Below are 18,867 nucleotides of genomic sequence, written 5' to 3' on the forward strand. Positions count from 1 at the left end.
CCATGGTAACAATCAGCGACCTGCTGACCAGAGAAAGACATGGTTCATAACATGGCGTTTGCACAAGACTGCCAGTTATGAAAAGAGAGAGTTTTTTCGAGAGTAGCAGGAACCTGGTGGAAATACACAGCAGTGAGGACAAACTGTCCTGAGCGTGACTGATGAGTTAACAGCAGCTCTGTGCCCCGCCACATTAATAAACCACAGCATCTTAACTCTGCTACAGGTCTGCGCTGAACCAAGACTTTACGGTGCTGCAAGGTTTTTTTTTACCACATACACAGGTCAATGGAATTCTTGAATTCTTCTGCCATGTTTTTTAGTTTGAAATAAGACTTGAGGAAAGAACTTTTCAATCGTCTATTATACAGCCAACATGAAAGAACATATACTGTACAAAAAAAAAGATCTGTTGAGCCTGGACATCAAGTAAAACAATAAAAAATAAAATGTGGGCAGCTTTTGTGATGGTAAATTACATTAACATAGCTGCTGTTTCTATTCCAGTGAACATTCATCCACCAGGTGTTGTGCCTCTGGGCCATGTAACACCTTGTTTTGGTCTGTAATTGTAGTGCCCCCCTGCTGGGACCAATCAGCATGGCTTTGAAAATATTCTTGGAACCCAGTACTGCGATGCATAATTTTTCAGACACTGAAATGTGAAATTTTGTCAAATTCACATTTCAGTGTCTACTGATTGTGTGTGCACGCACAAGCAAAGACTGAAAGAATCAAACTTATAGATGAAGATTAACAGTCGTTCTCTGAATTGATCATAGAATATGATCAAAGCAGCGATGGTGCTAATGAATAGCGACATTTAAATGTTCTAAGCTTGTCAACCATGACAAAACAAACTGACACATACACACATGATTAAGATATGGACACAGACACACACATAGGAGCTGCAACCTCACTGAGGTTTACCATCTGAACGCGGTGATTTGCTGTATGTCTGTAGTGTTCCTTGAGTTCTCAGTTCTGCCTCGACTCGGAGCAGCATAAAAATCTATCTGTGCCTGTCTGAGTTGGACACAGAGGCTAATCAATGGTGAGCCGGTGAAAATCCCCTCAAAATGCTCGACCAGAGGTTATTCCATAATGCAGTACCGTTAGACAGAGGAAGGGTCATTTCTCTGCCCACTGGCATCTCTAAATGCTCGAGACAAATTGAGCATGAGAAAGGCGAGGAAAGCGCAGCCTACTCAAATTCACATTAAAGGTCTTTCCGCAAATTCTCAAAAGAGAGCATGATGCTTTTTTTTGAAGCACTGCTGCCACATTGTTTTCGACTTTGTACCTAGAATGATATATCACATTTGAAACAATTTTCTTCTCCTCATTCTTCTCTTCTCAACTCCATTTTCATTACAAAGACCAAAATCATCTGAAAAATGCAACGTCAGTAAGAGAAAAACAAAAAAACACAGTTAATCACTAATAAACCGACAGAATAATTTTCATTGAAAGCTGTAAACCTAAAACTATATTTCAAACTATTCTGAAATATAGGAATAATGAGAATTTACAGTAGCGAACATATGTCAAAGCCTGGATAGTACACTGGAGCTATGATGTAGCGCATAACTCAAGTAAACATAGTGACATTATTACATGATTACAGCTAGATGAATGGTTGTGTTAAGCCAATGACCTTTTCTCCTGCTAAATGTTTGTACTCCATCCATCCAACTAGAAATCTCTGTGCCACATTAAAGGTCAAAGGGCCAGAGGGGTCAGTCAAACTTCAGGGGTACATTCATCAAACTCATGATGACGTATCACCTCCAAGGGGGTTTTGCAAACATGCCAGTTTCATTAGTTACCAAGCAAGACATCTGACTGATCTGGATTTCAGTGCAGTGACAAATGTTCTGTGAAAGAACAAGGAGCTTCACTTGAGGCTGAAAATATGATAATTATGATAATCTGCAGGCAGATCGAGATGTTACTCAGATGTAATATGCATGCATTGATGTCAAGTAGTGAAAGCCGGTAAAAACATAATTGGTATCACTGTGCTTCAACATGAGGAAGCTGTTTGGAGGATTGACTGTGCAATAATATGGGTCTTTAAACTGGACGGATTGTATGAGTAAAAAATAGCCTTTGATTTGTGCAATCAGCAGACTTTAGGCAGTACAAGAAGACTCAGGCTAAGGACAGACTGATTGAATGCACCCCTGCTAACACCTGATTGTTGCTCTGTCCCATGCACAACCCCCCCACCCCCAACTTTGCTGTTGTCCAGCCCTCCCCAACTGTGGACTCTACGACTGGCTGGCCTAATTGGAGCCATTTACACATATAATGTGGCATCCCCAAGGGGCCTCATTATAGATATGAAGCTGACCCACCCCAGCTATTTTTTAGCCACCCGCTCATCAGGGTCCTTTCCAGTGACAGATATAGTAGGATTTCCATCAGCCTACAGGCTATTGATCAACATGAGGAGGGAGGAAAGTCATGCTGGTTTTGGTGTGTGTGCGTGCGTGCGTGCGTGCGTGTGTGTGTGTGTGAGAGAACAGAACCAAAAGGAACATAATGACTGCTGCAGTTGTCAATGGAATTTAACAATGTAGGACATAGAGTATATACGGTATACAGTATAGAGCTGATTCAGATGCTGTAAAAATTGGAAAATGTTCCTACTTCTTAAAAGTTGCAAACTTTTAATTGATTTGTTGTATTTTAGTCATTTTAAAGGTATAGTTTGACATTTTTAGAAATAATCTGCTTTCCAGCCAAGAGTTAGTTGAAAAGATTGATGCCACTCTCTCATGTCTGTCTGGTAGCTAGTGGATGCTTACCGTAGCTTAAACACATTTACATTACATTCACATTCCAAAAGTAACTAAATCTGCCTACGAGCACCTTTTTAAAGCTCCCTAATTCACACTTCAAAAACCGAACTGTTTCCTCCTGTTTTCAGTCTTTGTGCTAAACTAACAGCTTTACATTTATCATACAGACATAAGAGTCGTATCTTCTCATCTAACATTCATTAAGAAAGAAAAGTGTAGTGAGAGTCTCCCTTAATGTTGAAATATTCCTTGGTATTGTACTAGTGAGCATAGCCTCCTCACGTTAACATTTAGCTCAATACAGCTGTGACTAAGTACAGCCTCACAGAGTTGCAAGCATGGCTGTAGACTCACTCTTAATCTTATTAGATAAAAACATGTCTGTTTTAGTCTTGTAATGAAAGTTTGGCATTCGTTTGGTTTTGGTGGGTTTTGGTGTATCTGAAGTCTTGTCTCTTTATGTCATAGTACAGTATGTCTTCACAGATACTTGCACAGCAATGAAGCTGAAAATCGCCTATGGATTTGGTGACACGGTTGCCTGTGTAGACGTGCCGTCAGTCACCACTGTGCTCTTTATCTCAGCAAAGTCATTGCTCCGTTGAGTCAGTGACACTTCTGTAATGTAGCATCAGCATACACACAGTTGCTGTGTCAACACTGCGCCGTTGGTGTCATCTTTCTGTGCTCCCGAGAGCTCTTTGAATGTGACTGTGCATAGTTGCAAACAAGCAAAGTAGGGGGACAAATAATAACAGTAAGTGATAAGCAATGATTTGAGAGGTCAGCAAAGAGCGGATTATGCATGGAGGCTGAGGTTGAAATGTCAAAGGTGCCATGTTTTTACATCAAGCTGGAAACTTTTCTAACTTGCTACATCATTACCCCTGCATTCAACATCATCACTTATCTGACATTTTAGCACAGATATTTAAATGTCAGTGCTTTTATGGCAGTGTGAACGTGGTGTATCTGTGATAAGCTATTTTTAATACAGAGACAGATGCTGTCACATAATGTCAGTCATTATCACAAAACATTTTAAATTTTTAGTTGCTATTGCGATTATTTGCAATGTTTGGACTATACCCCTTTACTGTGTCAACACATGATTGCATCATCTGTGACACATGAGGTGTTGGTCTTTAAAGATATCATCGTGTTCATAAAATACACTGCGTCAGGCAAAGTGACTCATGTGCAGTAAGCATGGGAAATAGTAATAATAATGATGTATCCTCTAATTACCAAAACTATTAAATGAGTCTCCACCACAAATTACCTGTCTCCTAGGGGCCGCATATTACTGGCAGCTTCAAAGCTAATGACAGCATGTCATAGAAATCACATATACCAACACTCTGACTAATTATGTAATTAAGAAAACACCAGAGATGGACATGAACAAACTGGCAGCTGTGTTGAGTCTGTAATTGTTATGTGCCAAGTTCATCTGCCTCTGCATCAGATGTATCTTTAAAACCTCTGCTTATTCAGGGGAAGGTTTTTGCTGTGCGCACACACTGTCCTCCAGCACTTCCCTGCTTCACATTCACACATGCAGCTACACTAATACACACCTCAGAGCCACCCAGTATTCTCATGTTGGTCACAGAGCTCCACTCCATTTTCCCCACTGGCTTATTCTCTTCAACCTGAGGCTGCTGGTGTCCCCGTATGTCCTTTTTCATATCATCATCATTCTTTACTCTCAAATCTCAGTTTCTCTTCTTCATGCCTGCAAGTATGAATTATGTCTGTAGTAACAGAATTCAGTTGATACAATTGTGATTGAAATTTACTTCAGATGCCCAATGCGTCGGATCTGTTGTTAAACAAACAGTATGATTTCCTTGCAGATACTCTCCTTAAGGAAAGCCTTTGCTAGTCTCTTCATTTTTCATCTCTATTTACACCAATTATTTCCCAGCTCAAACAAAACTCTCAGCAGCACTGTCACTTCATTGGATCAAATCCCCCAGGTTTAATTAACGATGATCAGATTCATAATTACATATATTTTCCCTTCACAAGGGCATATAATTGGGAGACTTTGACACTGGGGAATCTTTAATCGGAGAAATCTATGGTCTAACCCTCATTAAGCAACTCAGAACTCAGCAGAGCTAGCATGCTGAAGTCTGAGAGTGGGAAGGTGCAGCAGAGAGTCGAACACCTAAACCCCCACTCAGGAAGCAGCCTTTAATTAGCTAACGAATCTGGGAGCTTCCTCTGTCAACCTTTGACCTTATGCTGGGGCATAATAAGTCTGTTCACAGTGCGAGGCATGTCACATGGAGTTGAAATCAATGCACTGTACACCAAAACCGCATTTAATGAGATAAACGCTGGGCTGTCCCTTTCATTGTGAGAAACTGTTAAAGTCCACATTCATGAATCATTCCTGGAGACTCTCCAAAGGTTGTACTGTATTGATTTAGTGTCATTTGCAAGAAAAGCCTCTGCTTCATGATTGATGTTGTTTGTCATGTTGATGGCACACAAATGATTCAAAGACATCTTATAATATACAGTATAACCAACCCTCTAATGGCAGCACTGAGAAAACATCGAAACCGTAAATAGCTTATATCTTATTAATTTCCTTGTTGCTACAGGGTAAATTACTAATAAAACAGCTTTGATGACCAGTCAGTGTCTTTATTGTTACAAAAAATCTGCCTACCATGCCTCTAATTAACACATTATATTTGTTTGCACAAAAAAGTGCAAATGGCAATTCACTCTTTTACAGGAAGTTTTGTAACTATTTAATGTTTGGTATGATGTGTTAATTAGTGAGTTTTAGAGGTGCTTGAAGGCAGATTTTACAAACATGAGACTGGTATCAAACTGTGGTTAAAGGTTGCATAAGTGCGAGTCTAAGATGCTTTAGTTTAATGGAACTGTATCATTTTAAGATGCCCAATCTCTAAACTTTAGTTTTAAAGTACACCAAAGACAATTGTGTTTGACTGACTAATGAACAGGTCCAGTTTCTAGCCGTCATAATGAGGAGAAACGGATGATGATATTTGTTCTACTCGCTAAGATGACATCTCTCGTGACTCCATTCTGATCAGAGCTGAGCTGCGCTGACCCAACATGGCAGGTCCAGGTCTCAGTGGCAGCCGCTCTGCAATCCTGGCGGTGCTTCTTCAGTCGCCTCAGCCAACTATGAAAGGCTACATCGTGCTCCCTGGTCCAGCATTGGAAATGTGCCCTGGGTGAGCCCGACCATAAATTAGTCAGGATAAGTTAAGGGCAGGCTGCGTTAGGCTATCCCCTGCGGTTATCTGAAGAGGAGAACCTGCCTGAAGGTTGCCGCTCTTAAATCTTTTATCATTGCTGAGGCAGCCTGATCCAGGCATGGATCGGGGCAATCAATCAGGGCCAATGCTCACAGCTAATGGCTTATTCAAGTTTCCCTGAAAATAAACAGCCATCGTCATCTAAATCAAGCATGAGAAACAGCAGTTTCTGCCACACTCCCTGGCAAATTTTTGTATCAAACAACATTTACAGTGATTGTTCCAGTGTAGCAAAATGAGAAAATCGGTTTGATTTCAGATTGACAGGATTTCGCATACATCTATTAATCATGCTTTACACACTAAATAGTACTGAATTAATTATGATCATTACTGTCAGTAACAGCCAGCATGATTTAAGATGAACTTAAGAATATGACATGATCGTAAACAACATAGCTGTCTTTCCTCTCACAGGCAACCACAGTATTTATACAGTAGCTGCCGTCTCTGCAATGCTATTATTAGCTTGACTCAGAGCAGGGGCTTGTTTCATGAGAAGGGATCCAATTTTAAAGAGCACTCCATGGCAGGTGTGAATTGGATTGATGGGACATGTAATGCAAAACTAGCAAGAGGGCGACCTTTCATTGAACCCAAGCCTTAAATATGAATGGTATCCCAGCAAGCACAAGCAAAGCAGAACTAGAACATCTTCCCATTTGTAAAATTTAAAGGGAGGAAATGCCCCCCTCCAACACAAGTCACATGAGGATCCGTGACGGTTTTATGCCTGTTTTAAGTCCAAGAACTTTAAATACCCTTGTTAAGAGTGTGAAAAGTGAAATAATTGCCAGCTCTGCTCAAGACTTCAAATTAACAATTAATTAAAAAATGAATTAATTGTACATTATGTCATCAGCCCCCCACCCCCACCCACCCACAAATGATTTTAATTAGTTTGTGAGGAGAAGACACAAAGATTCAAACTGATTCAAGTCTCAGTGCACCTTGGTCTTTAAAACACAAGATTGTTCCCGACTGCACTAACGAGGCAGCCTCTAATTGTTTTTTTGTCCATTATATTTTACAGTTTGCCAGAGCAGAGAGAGAAAGTAATAAATTGAGCATATGAATAAAGTTAGGGTCATTAAATAAACTGTATGCTAATTGCTGTATCGTATTTTCTCAGAGTGAAAGGCGCGCTACCTGCAATTGAGTATACAAAGACATGTGTAGTCTACGATTTGTGAGGTCCTGTTTTCCATGTGGCTGTGCAGCATTGTAAGTTGTCAATTTATATTAAAATTTACCAGTGTCACCAATCCTAATGCCTGCATTTTATAAAAGTTGGTGATGATGTTATTAGGATTCTGTTCCTTTAAACCCGAAAGCAGGACTATGTGGTGAGCAAAACATCAGCAAAAGCTTAGACAGATCACCTGCTCCTGGCGTACTGTACTTCAAAAGCAATCAAGCCTGTTTGAATCAATGCTCACAGATTCAAATTTTCCCTTTTAATGACACCTCTAGGTGAAGATGCTTTTTGGGGTTGTGACAGTAACATCGATAATGATCTATTGCAGTGACTTATCCTCTAAGATTCCCCAGATATCCCAGAAAACTGTTCTGGGTTTTACCAAGTCGAACCAATGAATTCATAAACGAAAGTGAATGATTGGACATACCAGTATACACTATCTCCAGAGATCCTCTCTTCCCTGCAGACTGCAGAGTACATCAAAATGATGCCATGGCAAAGCAAGCAAGGAAAAGATGATGTTGTTATTGGTCCTTGGGAAATATAAGATGGTCAGGGCCGAGGGAGCTCAGAAGTCAGAGGCAGACTCGATTGCAAACTTGGAAACTTGCCCCTGCTCCGTCTTTGAAGCCTCAGCTTTACAAATCTGAGGAAGAGAGGGAAGACTGAGAAGAAAGAGGGAGTCAGCAGTCTTGACCTGATGACTCTGATATATTTCTCACACAGAGGGACTATGTAATAAATTATCAAAGTTTACTGCCTGATGCCTATTAAAATATTGTTTTAGCCCAAACAACAGTGATGCATTTCAGTATATTTCAACACAGTATGTATTTAACACGTGTTAAAATACTGTCACTTCATAACAGGTGATAACAGTCAAGTTGAGTATGGTCCACTGAGGAGGAACATGAAATATAGTTGACAGTCAGGGAAAAAAGCTATTAAGCGGACCTTTTTTTTTTTCTTTTTCAAATGAATCAGCGTTTTGGAGAATATCGTAGCTGGCGCTGCTTGGGTTCTTGTTTTTACTTACCTATGCTTTAGGAATAATATTTAACATCAAAAACATCCATCTCATAAATCATCTCAGTTACAGAAAAGGCTATGAGTTAAAATGATCTGTGGAAATAAAACCATATAAGCCCTACACAGGAACAATATGGGATTTACCACCCGAGCTCAGTAAAAGTATTCATGAAGAGACTGCTGTAATGATAATCATAAAATCAATGATCATAAAAAGAGACAGCCTGCTGTGTTTTGTAACACATGAGGTCTTAAAACAAGTGAGAACATTTGAGATATGGCTGATATACTGTTGTCCAGATTCCCCACCATTTTTGTCTCTTACGGTACAATTTTCTCTGACACACTGAAATCCACCTGAAACATTGTTTTCACCCCCTGGTTCACCTTTTCGGGGGGTAATGGTGTTAGTTCAACAATCAGTACAACAATTTTCACACGTGGCATTGTTGCTGTGATTCTTTATTAATCAGTGGCAGGTGTTCCCTTCACAGCTGGTTAACTTGTGTTGATGTGAAAGGCTGTCAGGCTTCATTGTCTGCCATTGGCTGCTGCAGTCTGTGGTGTGGGATTTAACTCTCTGTATTCTTGCCACATCACACAATTCAGGTGCCATAGACATAAACAGGCCACCTGGGTGCTTGCAGGGTATGGAGGCCTCACTGCTCGTCTCTTTTTACACACTTATCTGCTGGCGCTACCTATTTGTTATGATTTTACCGCCTGATGTCAGCAGAGATGGAGGAACGTTAGTCTGGCAAAACAGATTAGAATAAAATTGTTGGCATGGCAACAAGCTCACAATGAAAATGCTTAAGAATCGTTCAACTTTTTGGGAGTTACACTTAGTTGCTTATTTGCTTTCTTGTGGAAATTTAGATGAGAAGATCTATATAATTTAATCTGTTAGCATGCCATGCTATCATTTGCTAGTTAGTGCTAAGCACGAAGTACAGCAGAGGCTGTTCGGAATGTCATTAATTTTGTGCATATTTGTTCATAAACTCAAGTTTTTAACCAATTAAAATTGTGACCTGAAGCAATTACCAATATTACTACAATTCACTCCTAAATCTATGCTGCTAGCATGAAAACAGAGGGTAGATATATAATTTCAATTTATTTCTTTCAAAACAAGTCCTTGATCTTGCATGGCTCAGCTCAACAGTAACTCAGTGCCAAAGATGAAAACCAACTGCATTCTTATGACAAAACATGACAACCATTTTCAGTTCTACATGTTCTGTACACAGCAGCATTGTGAGTTCCGGCTCCCTCAGCTGGCAGCGGCTGTTTTGTTTTCCCAAATATTTTCTTTCAAAAGTGTTTAGCTCTGAGACGCTGCATTGGCCTGTTGGAGGGTCTGGGATTTTGGCAGGTTGTTGTACTATACTGTGTTTCCTCCTGTTTAGCTCCATCACAGTGCAGAGAAGAGAGGAGTGTGTTATGGAGAAATCAGAGCGACAACGCTGTCATTGCGAGCTTGCATGCATGACAGTACCTGGCAGCAATTGTAAAGCCTTGCTATTGCTGCTGTTTAGTTATTTTTTTGTCACAGATCTTGCTTGTCGCTGTCATAAAAAGCAAATACTGCAGAAGCTTCACTAACCCATGAAGACCGTTTCTCGTATTCATCTTTTATTCCTTTTTCCACACAACTCATGTCAACCCTCAGATGCATGCTCCTTCAGTTTGAGAAGTTGGACAACGGGTCAGGGCTATCCGAAAATAGATTGTTCTGAAATTTTGTGCACGTCAAGCACAAACACCCCCTACTGCATTACAGGTTATTTGCCTTTTTATACAACAGCGTGCCTCAGTAAAATAATTCTGGGACTCCTGCTGTTAATCCCCCAAAACATACATATTTGCAGTTTATATGGTTTTCTATCATAAAGCCCCTAAAAAACTGTCATAGGCCATCCAGTTCTGGAGCTGATGCAGCGTGCAGACATCACAGGCTGAGTGAAGCATAAGCCTCCATAGAAGCAGCATTCCCTCAGATGTATTTGAATAAGACATGATGCCAGTTTATTTTTGTAACATCCCCCACCCCAGACTCTTGGCAAGCGGCAGAGTTGTGACTAACCCTCTTCCAGTTTCCACATTAGACATAAGAAAAAAGAAAAATGCAGAGTGTGTCTGTGCAGTTTAAATTGGCTTCAATGAGATAAAATCATATATAAATATATACAGTATTTCAACATTTCACACATGAACAGAAACATTGCATTGTGAAGCACAGCACTGGTATGCCACCACCTCCTGTGAATCTGAATGATGTGCATCAAGATTAGGGTAATTTACTTTACTGACGCAATTCTACTCTGCTTCACGCTGAGCCCAGGCTCCTTACACATCAATACACGTCATACACAGCCACACCACTTAGCCGTGTCCATGGCTAAGAATCTCTGTAAGGCATTTGACCCTTAGACCCTGTCCATACTGCTTTGTTTAAACTTGGCTAACTGTCCTTGAATCTTGCATTTTGGTGTGATTGAGAGAAGTGAGGGACGAGGTGGGGAGGGATTCTGTCATCACTCTGTGATCTGTTATCACTGAATCATATTCACTGAAATGTCCTTATCTTCCAGGTCTGGCCTTGGAGTTGCCTGTCTGCGTGAGTAGACACGGCAGAGGAAGAGGCAAAGGAAATGGTCGGCTGACGTGACATGGAAGATGTCACCGCTACGTAGCTCGTCCAGTATGCAGTGTGGACTTCCCAGCTGCGCATCACCAGTGATGCCATGATCCAGTTATAACTGTGGGTAAGCATCCAAAGCATTCATGCGATTGTATTAATCAATGTTATTTAAGGAACATTCCACTGATTTTACACATCATGGTCAGTTCACTGGTCACAAGGTATATTGTTCCTGTGACAAAAGTTTTAAAAGAATTAAAAAATAAACCTTAATGATGACATAGTAACATCATCCTCAGGGAGAGTCTGACAAAAGATGCTATCGAGTTGCATTATGGGAAATGTACAATGTGGTGTTTTTGACTCACATTGGTGACTAAAAGTCAGGATATCTCAGCCTCTGCTGCTTTAATTTTTCAATCATTATTTGTTTCCTTTGTTGTAAATCCTTCAACTTTATGGACGTGCAATAAATTGCTGGAGTACCTCTGACTTCCAAAGGGCATATTTACAAGGTCAAGAAATTCATTTCAATTAAAATGTAAAGCATTTCTAAGTGCTATACACAGGTAACTGTGTCACCTCTCATCCGAAAAAGACTTCTTTAGTTCTAACTGACTGGTGGGGGTCCCAGTTCTTTAACCTCTTGTGAGGCCTTTAACACCCTGAGAGCCATTAGTTGCCTTCGTGTAGCACTTAGAGATACCATGACCTGGATGACTGAGAATCTTCACAGACATAAGCAATAGCGGTGATGTCTAGTGTGAAGATGTTCTGCAGTGGTGTTGGTTTGTGCTCCCTGAGCGCCCTCCAGATTATGGCAATTTACAGACGCAAAGCATTTTTCTCCTTTAGGAAATAACTGTATTTGCTTTTGATAGAGTAGACAAGGGTTTTTACACATTTAAAGGCTGTAAAATGATTTTCACTTTCAGTATTTGTAAACATGTGTAAAGTAGTTGTATTTAAGGTTATGATTATGAAAAGGCTTATTTTTCATCATCCATAGCATTTACATGATAAAACCTTTTTACTTAACAAAGCACATAGATTACTTTTTTTCATGTGGTGCTGGAAGATTATGTACCTACAAAAACATGACTCAAAGGAAGACATTAACACGGAAATTCCCTCATTCAAGAATTTGGCATGTGGGTAATGTCATTTCTTTACAATTCATTGTACCCCTGCTTAAGCATGCAGGACCATGCACAGTAATGTTTCCCACAGAGGACTTTGCTGTAAATCACCTCTCTGCTGAAAAAATAGAGCTTTAAAACTCTGCAGAACCAATTTCTTTATCAGTGGAAACCACTTATATGGTGTAGGGTTTGTGTCAGAACTATTCTACCTGCTGGCTTGAACATTAATGGCATATTTATGTACAGAGCTAAATAAACATAATTGGCTTGTACAATTATATTAAGCCTCAATATACTGCCACCTTTCCCAGCAGTGGGAGCTGGATCACTGTGGGAAACATGATGACTTGTTTCCTCAAGTGTAAAGCTGAAATGAATACGCCAAACACCTGTGCTCACATTATTTCTATTTTTTTTCCTTTGTTTAATTGAGCAGTTCAGTTAATAACTGAATTTTTGCAGTGAGGGATCAGCATAATTCAATGTAAATGAGTCATGTGGGTATAAAATACAGGGAGTGGACAAAAAAAAACAAAAGAATTAGACCAAATTTGGTGTTTGTCAAGACTGTCAGAAGTATTGATTCAACTCAATGTTAATTTTCAAGGTCTTAATGAAATGACTGCATATGCTGTTAGGGTGGTGTTCAAGGTCTTCATGTCATTATGCTTATTTATTTAAAATGACAGTGCAGAATTGTTGTCTATAAAGTGTATAATTTTTAATTAATACATTTTTTCACAACTTCTAGCAGACCATTGCATGAAAATTTGCATTGCAGAGGAGAAAAATTGTGTTATTCATGAAACATACATTCTGTGCATAAAATATTAAAAGAGGATTGACAGTCCTCTTATTCTCCACGTCTTTACAGCCCCAATCCTTAATTTTTTATTAAACCATATAAATTTGAGTACAATTTAATGTTGGCTAAACTCATTTGCTTTAACATTACAGTTAAACGCCTCCCCTGAGCAGCAGTTGTCCAGTCATAGCTAGCAACCGTAACTAGGCACAGCAGTTCTGTCAAGCTGATCCTCTGCTCTGGTTAAAAGAAAGACATCTTCAACAAACACATCTTTAATGAATTACATTAGTTTGTAGGGTTACAAAGTACATAGCTGGATAGTTTATTGTGTGACATCTTAGTACGGGAGTTGGAACTGGGCGTACTCTGGATTGAGAAACGGTTAGTATCTTTAACGCAAGTGGCTAACACTACTAGCTTAATTAGCTAGCTTGCTACAGTTGATAAAATCTGTTGTTTCAGCTGGCAAAATCATGAGAATCCTGCTTTGTCTTTTGTCCATTATTTCAAAAATTACAAACAATTTTCAAGCAGTAAATCTGCCATAGTTATAGCTGGAAACTGCCGAGCTAGGACAGAAGGACAAAAGGCATAGGAGCAGTAACAACGAGGTGTGTGTGGCTTAGCTAACATCATCAGAGATTAACTGAATTAACATGTTTTACCCATAGACTGTAAATAAAGATGGATGTAGTCTCTGTGATGTCTGTGTTCGATGTCCGTGATGTGATGTTTCTGAAGAGCAGTTTTGAAGCTCAGTGGACTGCTTTGCAGTCACCATCTTGCTAGTGAGATATAGGCAAAGAGGAGGGGCAAGCATATGCTCACCCACCTGTCACTCAAAGCATTACATAAAAATTCACACACACACCCCCCCATACAGTTGTCATGAAATAAGTAATAGATCCACCTCTTTGCATGTTTATTTCTGCTATAAAGTTTGGCATTTGGGTATGGGAGTCTATGGGGATTGACTCACTTTTGGAGCCAGCCTCAAGTGGCCAATTGAAGAACTGCAGATTTTGGTATTTCCGTGTTGGCTTCATTTTTTAGCCCCAGAGGTTGCCGCTTGTGTTTACCATAGTGTTTAATAGAAGTAGATATATAAATAAGCCTTTAACAGTATTAGAAACCATAAAGATGTGTTTTATGGTATCTCCTGGTCTGGAGGTGGGTAGGGTGAGCATGGAAACAGAATAGAAAAATCAATAAATAGGGATGATAATGAAAAAAACCTTTCGATCAATTTGAGAGTGATAGCAGGTTGGAATCTGGGTTGACCCATTACCTATCATTTCCACTTAGATCTAAAATGGTATCTTTTAAAGGAGGAGGCAGTCAAAGCTTGTGCCACTAAAAGTAGCATTAAGCAATTTAGAGAGGAAAAGAAAACCGCATGCCCATATAAACAGCACAGATGTAAAACTTAAAAAAAAAAAAGAAGGCTGCAAATGTTTTATAGGACATAGGAAATACATTCAGGATATTCAGTATGTTTCTTAGACTTGAATAATAATGCATTAAGTCTTTATGAAAACGTGGACTACATTATGTACTAAGATTTTCTTCTGTTTGGTTTCAATCAAACTGTTATACAGTATAAAGAACGGATAATTTTAAAGAACAGTCATGCTATTTCACTTAATGCCTGGTTATTTTCTTTAATGCTGTAATTAGATTTTCAAAGGGATACAAAGCTGAACCAAATGATCTGGACACAGAGGGAAGGGCACATTTGCCAAACAGTCAACCCACAGTCTGGTGACATAGTTTCCTGCCATTTGGCTGGTGACTAGTTTTAGCACTGGGCATGAAGTCACGTCCCCGTTCTCAGCGATGGCACCGATGAGCTCACTGGTTTGGCAGAGTGGACAAACTCCTGTTCTGTGGCCTCCTCCGGTGGATTTGACCTTCCTTTCGTTGGCTGGCACGCTTAGTTACAGTTTTAAATCAAATTCTGTATAGATATAACAGCATTCACCTGCTCCATTGTCTCAGTCATAATGTATTGTGGTGAGACCGCTGACTCTGTGGCAGCAAAATGTTTTATTTAGTTTTAACAGCAACAAGTAGACTATCACTCAATTTTTGTGTCACTTGCGCTCTTCTTTTTCACTTTTAATGACATTTTGGTCCTTATGGTTATGGATGTCCTGAGAATGTGCGTCCCATTTGCAGGTAATTCAGCAACATACTATATGTGTGTGCCTCAGAAAGTTTAATGATTCTGGTATGGGTTATTTGTCTAAAACACATGAACATTTAATGGAAAATGTTCGGGTTTAATTTGACTTGAAACCTGTATGTTATAAAAAAATAATGATAAGGATAATACATCAATCTTTTTATCTCCAGGTAATGCCGAGCCAAATAACCAATCCTGGAGATGCCGAAGAGAAGAGATATTCTTGCCATCGTGTTGATCGTGTTACCCTGGACTCTGCTCATCACTGTTTGGCACCAAAGCGCTATAGCTCCACTCCTCGCCATCCGCAAGGGTATGCAGTGCACTGCACTTCACTGACAATATCAAACCTGAAGTGGGTCCTCGAATCTAACACTGCACTTCAGGTTTAGACAACAGACCGTTCATTTAGAGGCACTCACTGGCCATGACCATCAGCTTCATCAGATTTCAATAACACTTGCCCAGTCATCGTAAACCTCATCAGTGTGGATTGTTTAGGAGTTACCATCACATTCACAATTTCATACCTTTAGCAGTTTGTTTTTGTATAGTATTTTTGTTCGGTCTGTCAGTTGAATGGAATTAATTGTTCAGCTGTGTCTAATCTGCGTGAATTTTTCCTCTACTTATAATACTTGCACAGTATGTTACAAAACAATGCCCGTTCAGTATTTCAGTATGTATTCACAGCTTACCCACTCCCATGCAATCCACATTTTCTCCTTGGTGTGATGACTGCACAGGTTTAAACATTTCCCCAACTTAGAAATTAATTTCAGAGTTTGTTAATCAGCAAATTGAAGTAATAAATGTATCTGCTTGATTGGCTTTATGGAATATCTTGCATCCACATATAATGATATCATGTTTGCACACCAGTCTTAGTCATTAATACACACTCATGATCCTTCCAATCATCCCCCAGAGCCCACAAACCAACAGTTGTGAAATGTCAAGTATGCTGCAGAGTAAACAAACCCAAATTAGAGTGACAGCAAATCAATAGAGTGCTTTGCCCTCTTCTTATAATGTCATGAATGCACATACAGGGGTTAACAAACCAAGCAGATTAACACAAATGACCTGAAGCAGTCTGGACTGAAGATCATGTTCCAATTATTTTCAGTAATGTGCATGTTATCAAAACACTTAAAATAGTGTCTGATTAGCGAGCAATCATAAAAAAGAGTATATTACTTTCTCTTGACCAATCTCGTGGTAAATTCTATGGTAAAGGTGTCTACAGTTAAATGCATAAAGTCATGTTATGCTCCTGGGAGATACAGCGAGGACACAATGAAGTGTTAAGAAATTGAAAATATTTTTTTGCCAGTGCTATCTGACCCAGCTCTGCCCACTGGCGTCCTTTTCTATGCTCTTAAAAGGGAAGCTAGAGGTTTTTTTGGCAGCAGGCTCGCTGGCAGCCTCTGTTGAACATCTGGCCATCAGCAGATTGTGTTAATCTATGTGCTGCAGAAAAATCCTCTTTATGTTGGAGGTGCAAATGGAGCTCAGGCAGAACGGTGACAAAGATTGCCATTAGCTGTGGCACGATGAAAAGAAATTAACAACATTAATGAATCTATAATCATAGTCTATCTATCACGACCAAACTATTGGGGCCAGAATATCACAGCTTTTATCACTTGTGTCAACTCTGGTTGATTCACCACTGTTTACATGTACATCTTGAATAAGTGGTCACATTTTTCAAAATGACATTAATGTAGTGCCACAGGATATTTGATAATCCTGTGCCGTGACTGACAAATAGCCAACATGATCATAAAGGCTGACTAATAATAGAGTCTCCCCTGAGCATACATAGTTTTACACACTGATTCTTCTTAACGCCACTCTAAAACAGTTTCCAGTGAAAAAGCGATACTCAACATAACCTCTTCCACTCCACCTCATTTTGAACATCCCCTGAAAATCTTGTTTCTGCTGACCTGCTTCTCACTTCCCTGCAGTGATGTACGGGTGCACCCCAGGACACTGTGATATCACTGTTAAGTGTGGTTACAGGTGCTGCTACTTTTCAGCCTGGTGTTGAGTCACTCTTTAAAACAACTACCTAAACCTGAAAACCTAAAATGAGCCCTAGAACGAAAATGCATATACAAGCTCTTGCTAGAAAGAAAGAAAGAATTAGTGTTGTCTACCTAAAGCAATAATCTTTTTCTGAGTCTGAAACTGTCTGTGACTTTGTCTGCACTTTGTCTCACTCCTATACTATACTATATACTAATGAGAAATTTTCTACTTTTTAATTTGTTTGGTTTTATCTGAATATCCGAACACCATATTACCAATGTGCATACATGAAGGTTTTAGTAAGTTTATTAAACCTTTTCTGTGGGTTTATCTGTGAGCCAGCATAGTAGCAGAGCTCTTACCTGCTTGTGCTCACTCACAATGTCTTTCATGTAGCAATGTCAGTAACATTAAGTTACTGCTGCTTGTTTACAAAAGCTTTCAAACTGCAAGCTCACAGCAATCATAACAATTTTACACCCGCTTAGGCATCTCTGAAGCAAAATGCATTTTAACTGCAAACACTAGGAGTTCCTTAATTCAGCAAAATACAGCAACTCACAGCTATTTGTTGAAGGAAAGTAACATAGCATGCTGGAAAAATGGAATGGGTGAGGCAGAGGATGAGAAGGTGTCTGTGGCGGAGTCTGAACATAAAAAGAGGGCCTGTCCACTGGATCCATATACGCAAATCTTTCCTTTCTGTATAAAGAAAACCCCAAAGGCAATGCTGTGGGAATAGCAAGCCTCATGTCTCCCCTCCTTCGTCTTGCCCTGTCTCTCTGTCCATCAGCTGTGTTATCCTCTCACGGTGCTTGCTTTCACTTTTTGCAGCCTGTCACCACCTAGTAAAAGAGATCTTTATCATTCCAGAGAGGCTTGCAGTCCGCCATCACCGGCTCTCAGGTACACTTTACCCCCATTGGGTTTAAGTCACCTGAGGCAAATATACAAAGGGCAGCCCAAGGTTGCACTAATGCCTTACATGTCTTCTTATCCCCAAATCTGCAGATGATGGTGTCGAGGGCAAGAGGGAGACAGGTGGCCAGGCGCAGGACTCCAAGGAATACTGTGCCTCAGATAAGGACATTGTGGAGGTGGTGAGGACAGAGTACGTGTATACAAGGCCTCCACCCTGGTCCGATGTGCTGCCTACCATCCACATCATCACCCCCACATATAGTCGACCAGTGCAGAAAGCGGAGCTGACACGGCTGGCAAACACCTTCCTCCATGTTCCCAACCTGCACTGGATCCTAGTGGAGGACTCCCAAAGGAGAACGCCTCTTGTTACGCGGCTCCTTCGAGAAACTGGGCTTAACTATACCCACCTCAATGTAGAGACGCCCAGGAACTATAAGCTGCGGGGTGACACTCGGGATCCCAGAATCCCCAGGGGGACCATGCAGAGGAATCTGGCCCTGCGGTGGCTGAGGGAGACCTTCAACGCCAACAGCAGTCAAGCTGGAATCGTCTACTTTGCTGATGATGACAACACATACAGCCTGGAGCTGTTTGAGGAGGTTAGTGCTGCCTTATCACTCACATCCATTTCATAAACTCTCCTTAATTGTAATGAGCTCATTTACCAGCAATGGCATAAGTACTTGGAACAGAAAAGTGAAGAATGAAATATTACACACTGTAAACAAAGTATCATTTTATTAATGCAGGTCATATAGCAATCGTGACAA

The 18,867-nt window shown here is 40.1% G+C and overlaps 1 protein-coding gene across 3 annotated transcripts in view; it reads left to right on the forward strand.

Annotated features, from left to right (window-relative positions):
* Window positions 1-18,867, forward strand: part of b3gat1a (beta-1,3-glucuronyltransferase 1 (glucuronosyltransferase P) a) — a 72,663-nt gene that overhangs the window by 41,404 nt on the left and 12,392 nt on the right. The window contains exons 3-6 of one of the 3 annotated variants that reach the window (XM_056373863.1): window positions 10,949-11,118; window positions 15,304-15,446; window positions 18,008-18,079; window positions 18,185-18,696. In XM_056373863.1, coding sequence (XP_056229838.1) covers window positions 15,335-15,446; window positions 18,008-18,079; window positions 18,185-18,696 — 696 coding nt within the window. In that variant the 5' untranslated portion in view covers window positions 10,949-11,118; window positions 15,304-15,334. Of the gene's footprint in view, window positions 1-10,948; window positions 11,123-15,303; window positions 15,447-18,007; window positions 18,080-18,184; window positions 18,697-18,867 lie in introns of all 3 variants that reach the window. The other 2 variants (XM_056373862.1, XM_056373864.1) reach the window with 2 other exon arrangements.

This window comes from Seriola aureovittata, chromosome 4, assembly GCF_021018895.1.
Source record: "Seriola aureovittata isolate HTS-2021-v1 ecotype China chromosome 4, ASM2101889v1, whole genome shotgun sequence".
In the NCBI taxonomy this organism is placed as follows: Eukaryota; Metazoa; Chordata; class Actinopteri; order Carangiformes; family Carangidae; genus Seriola; species Seriola aureovittata.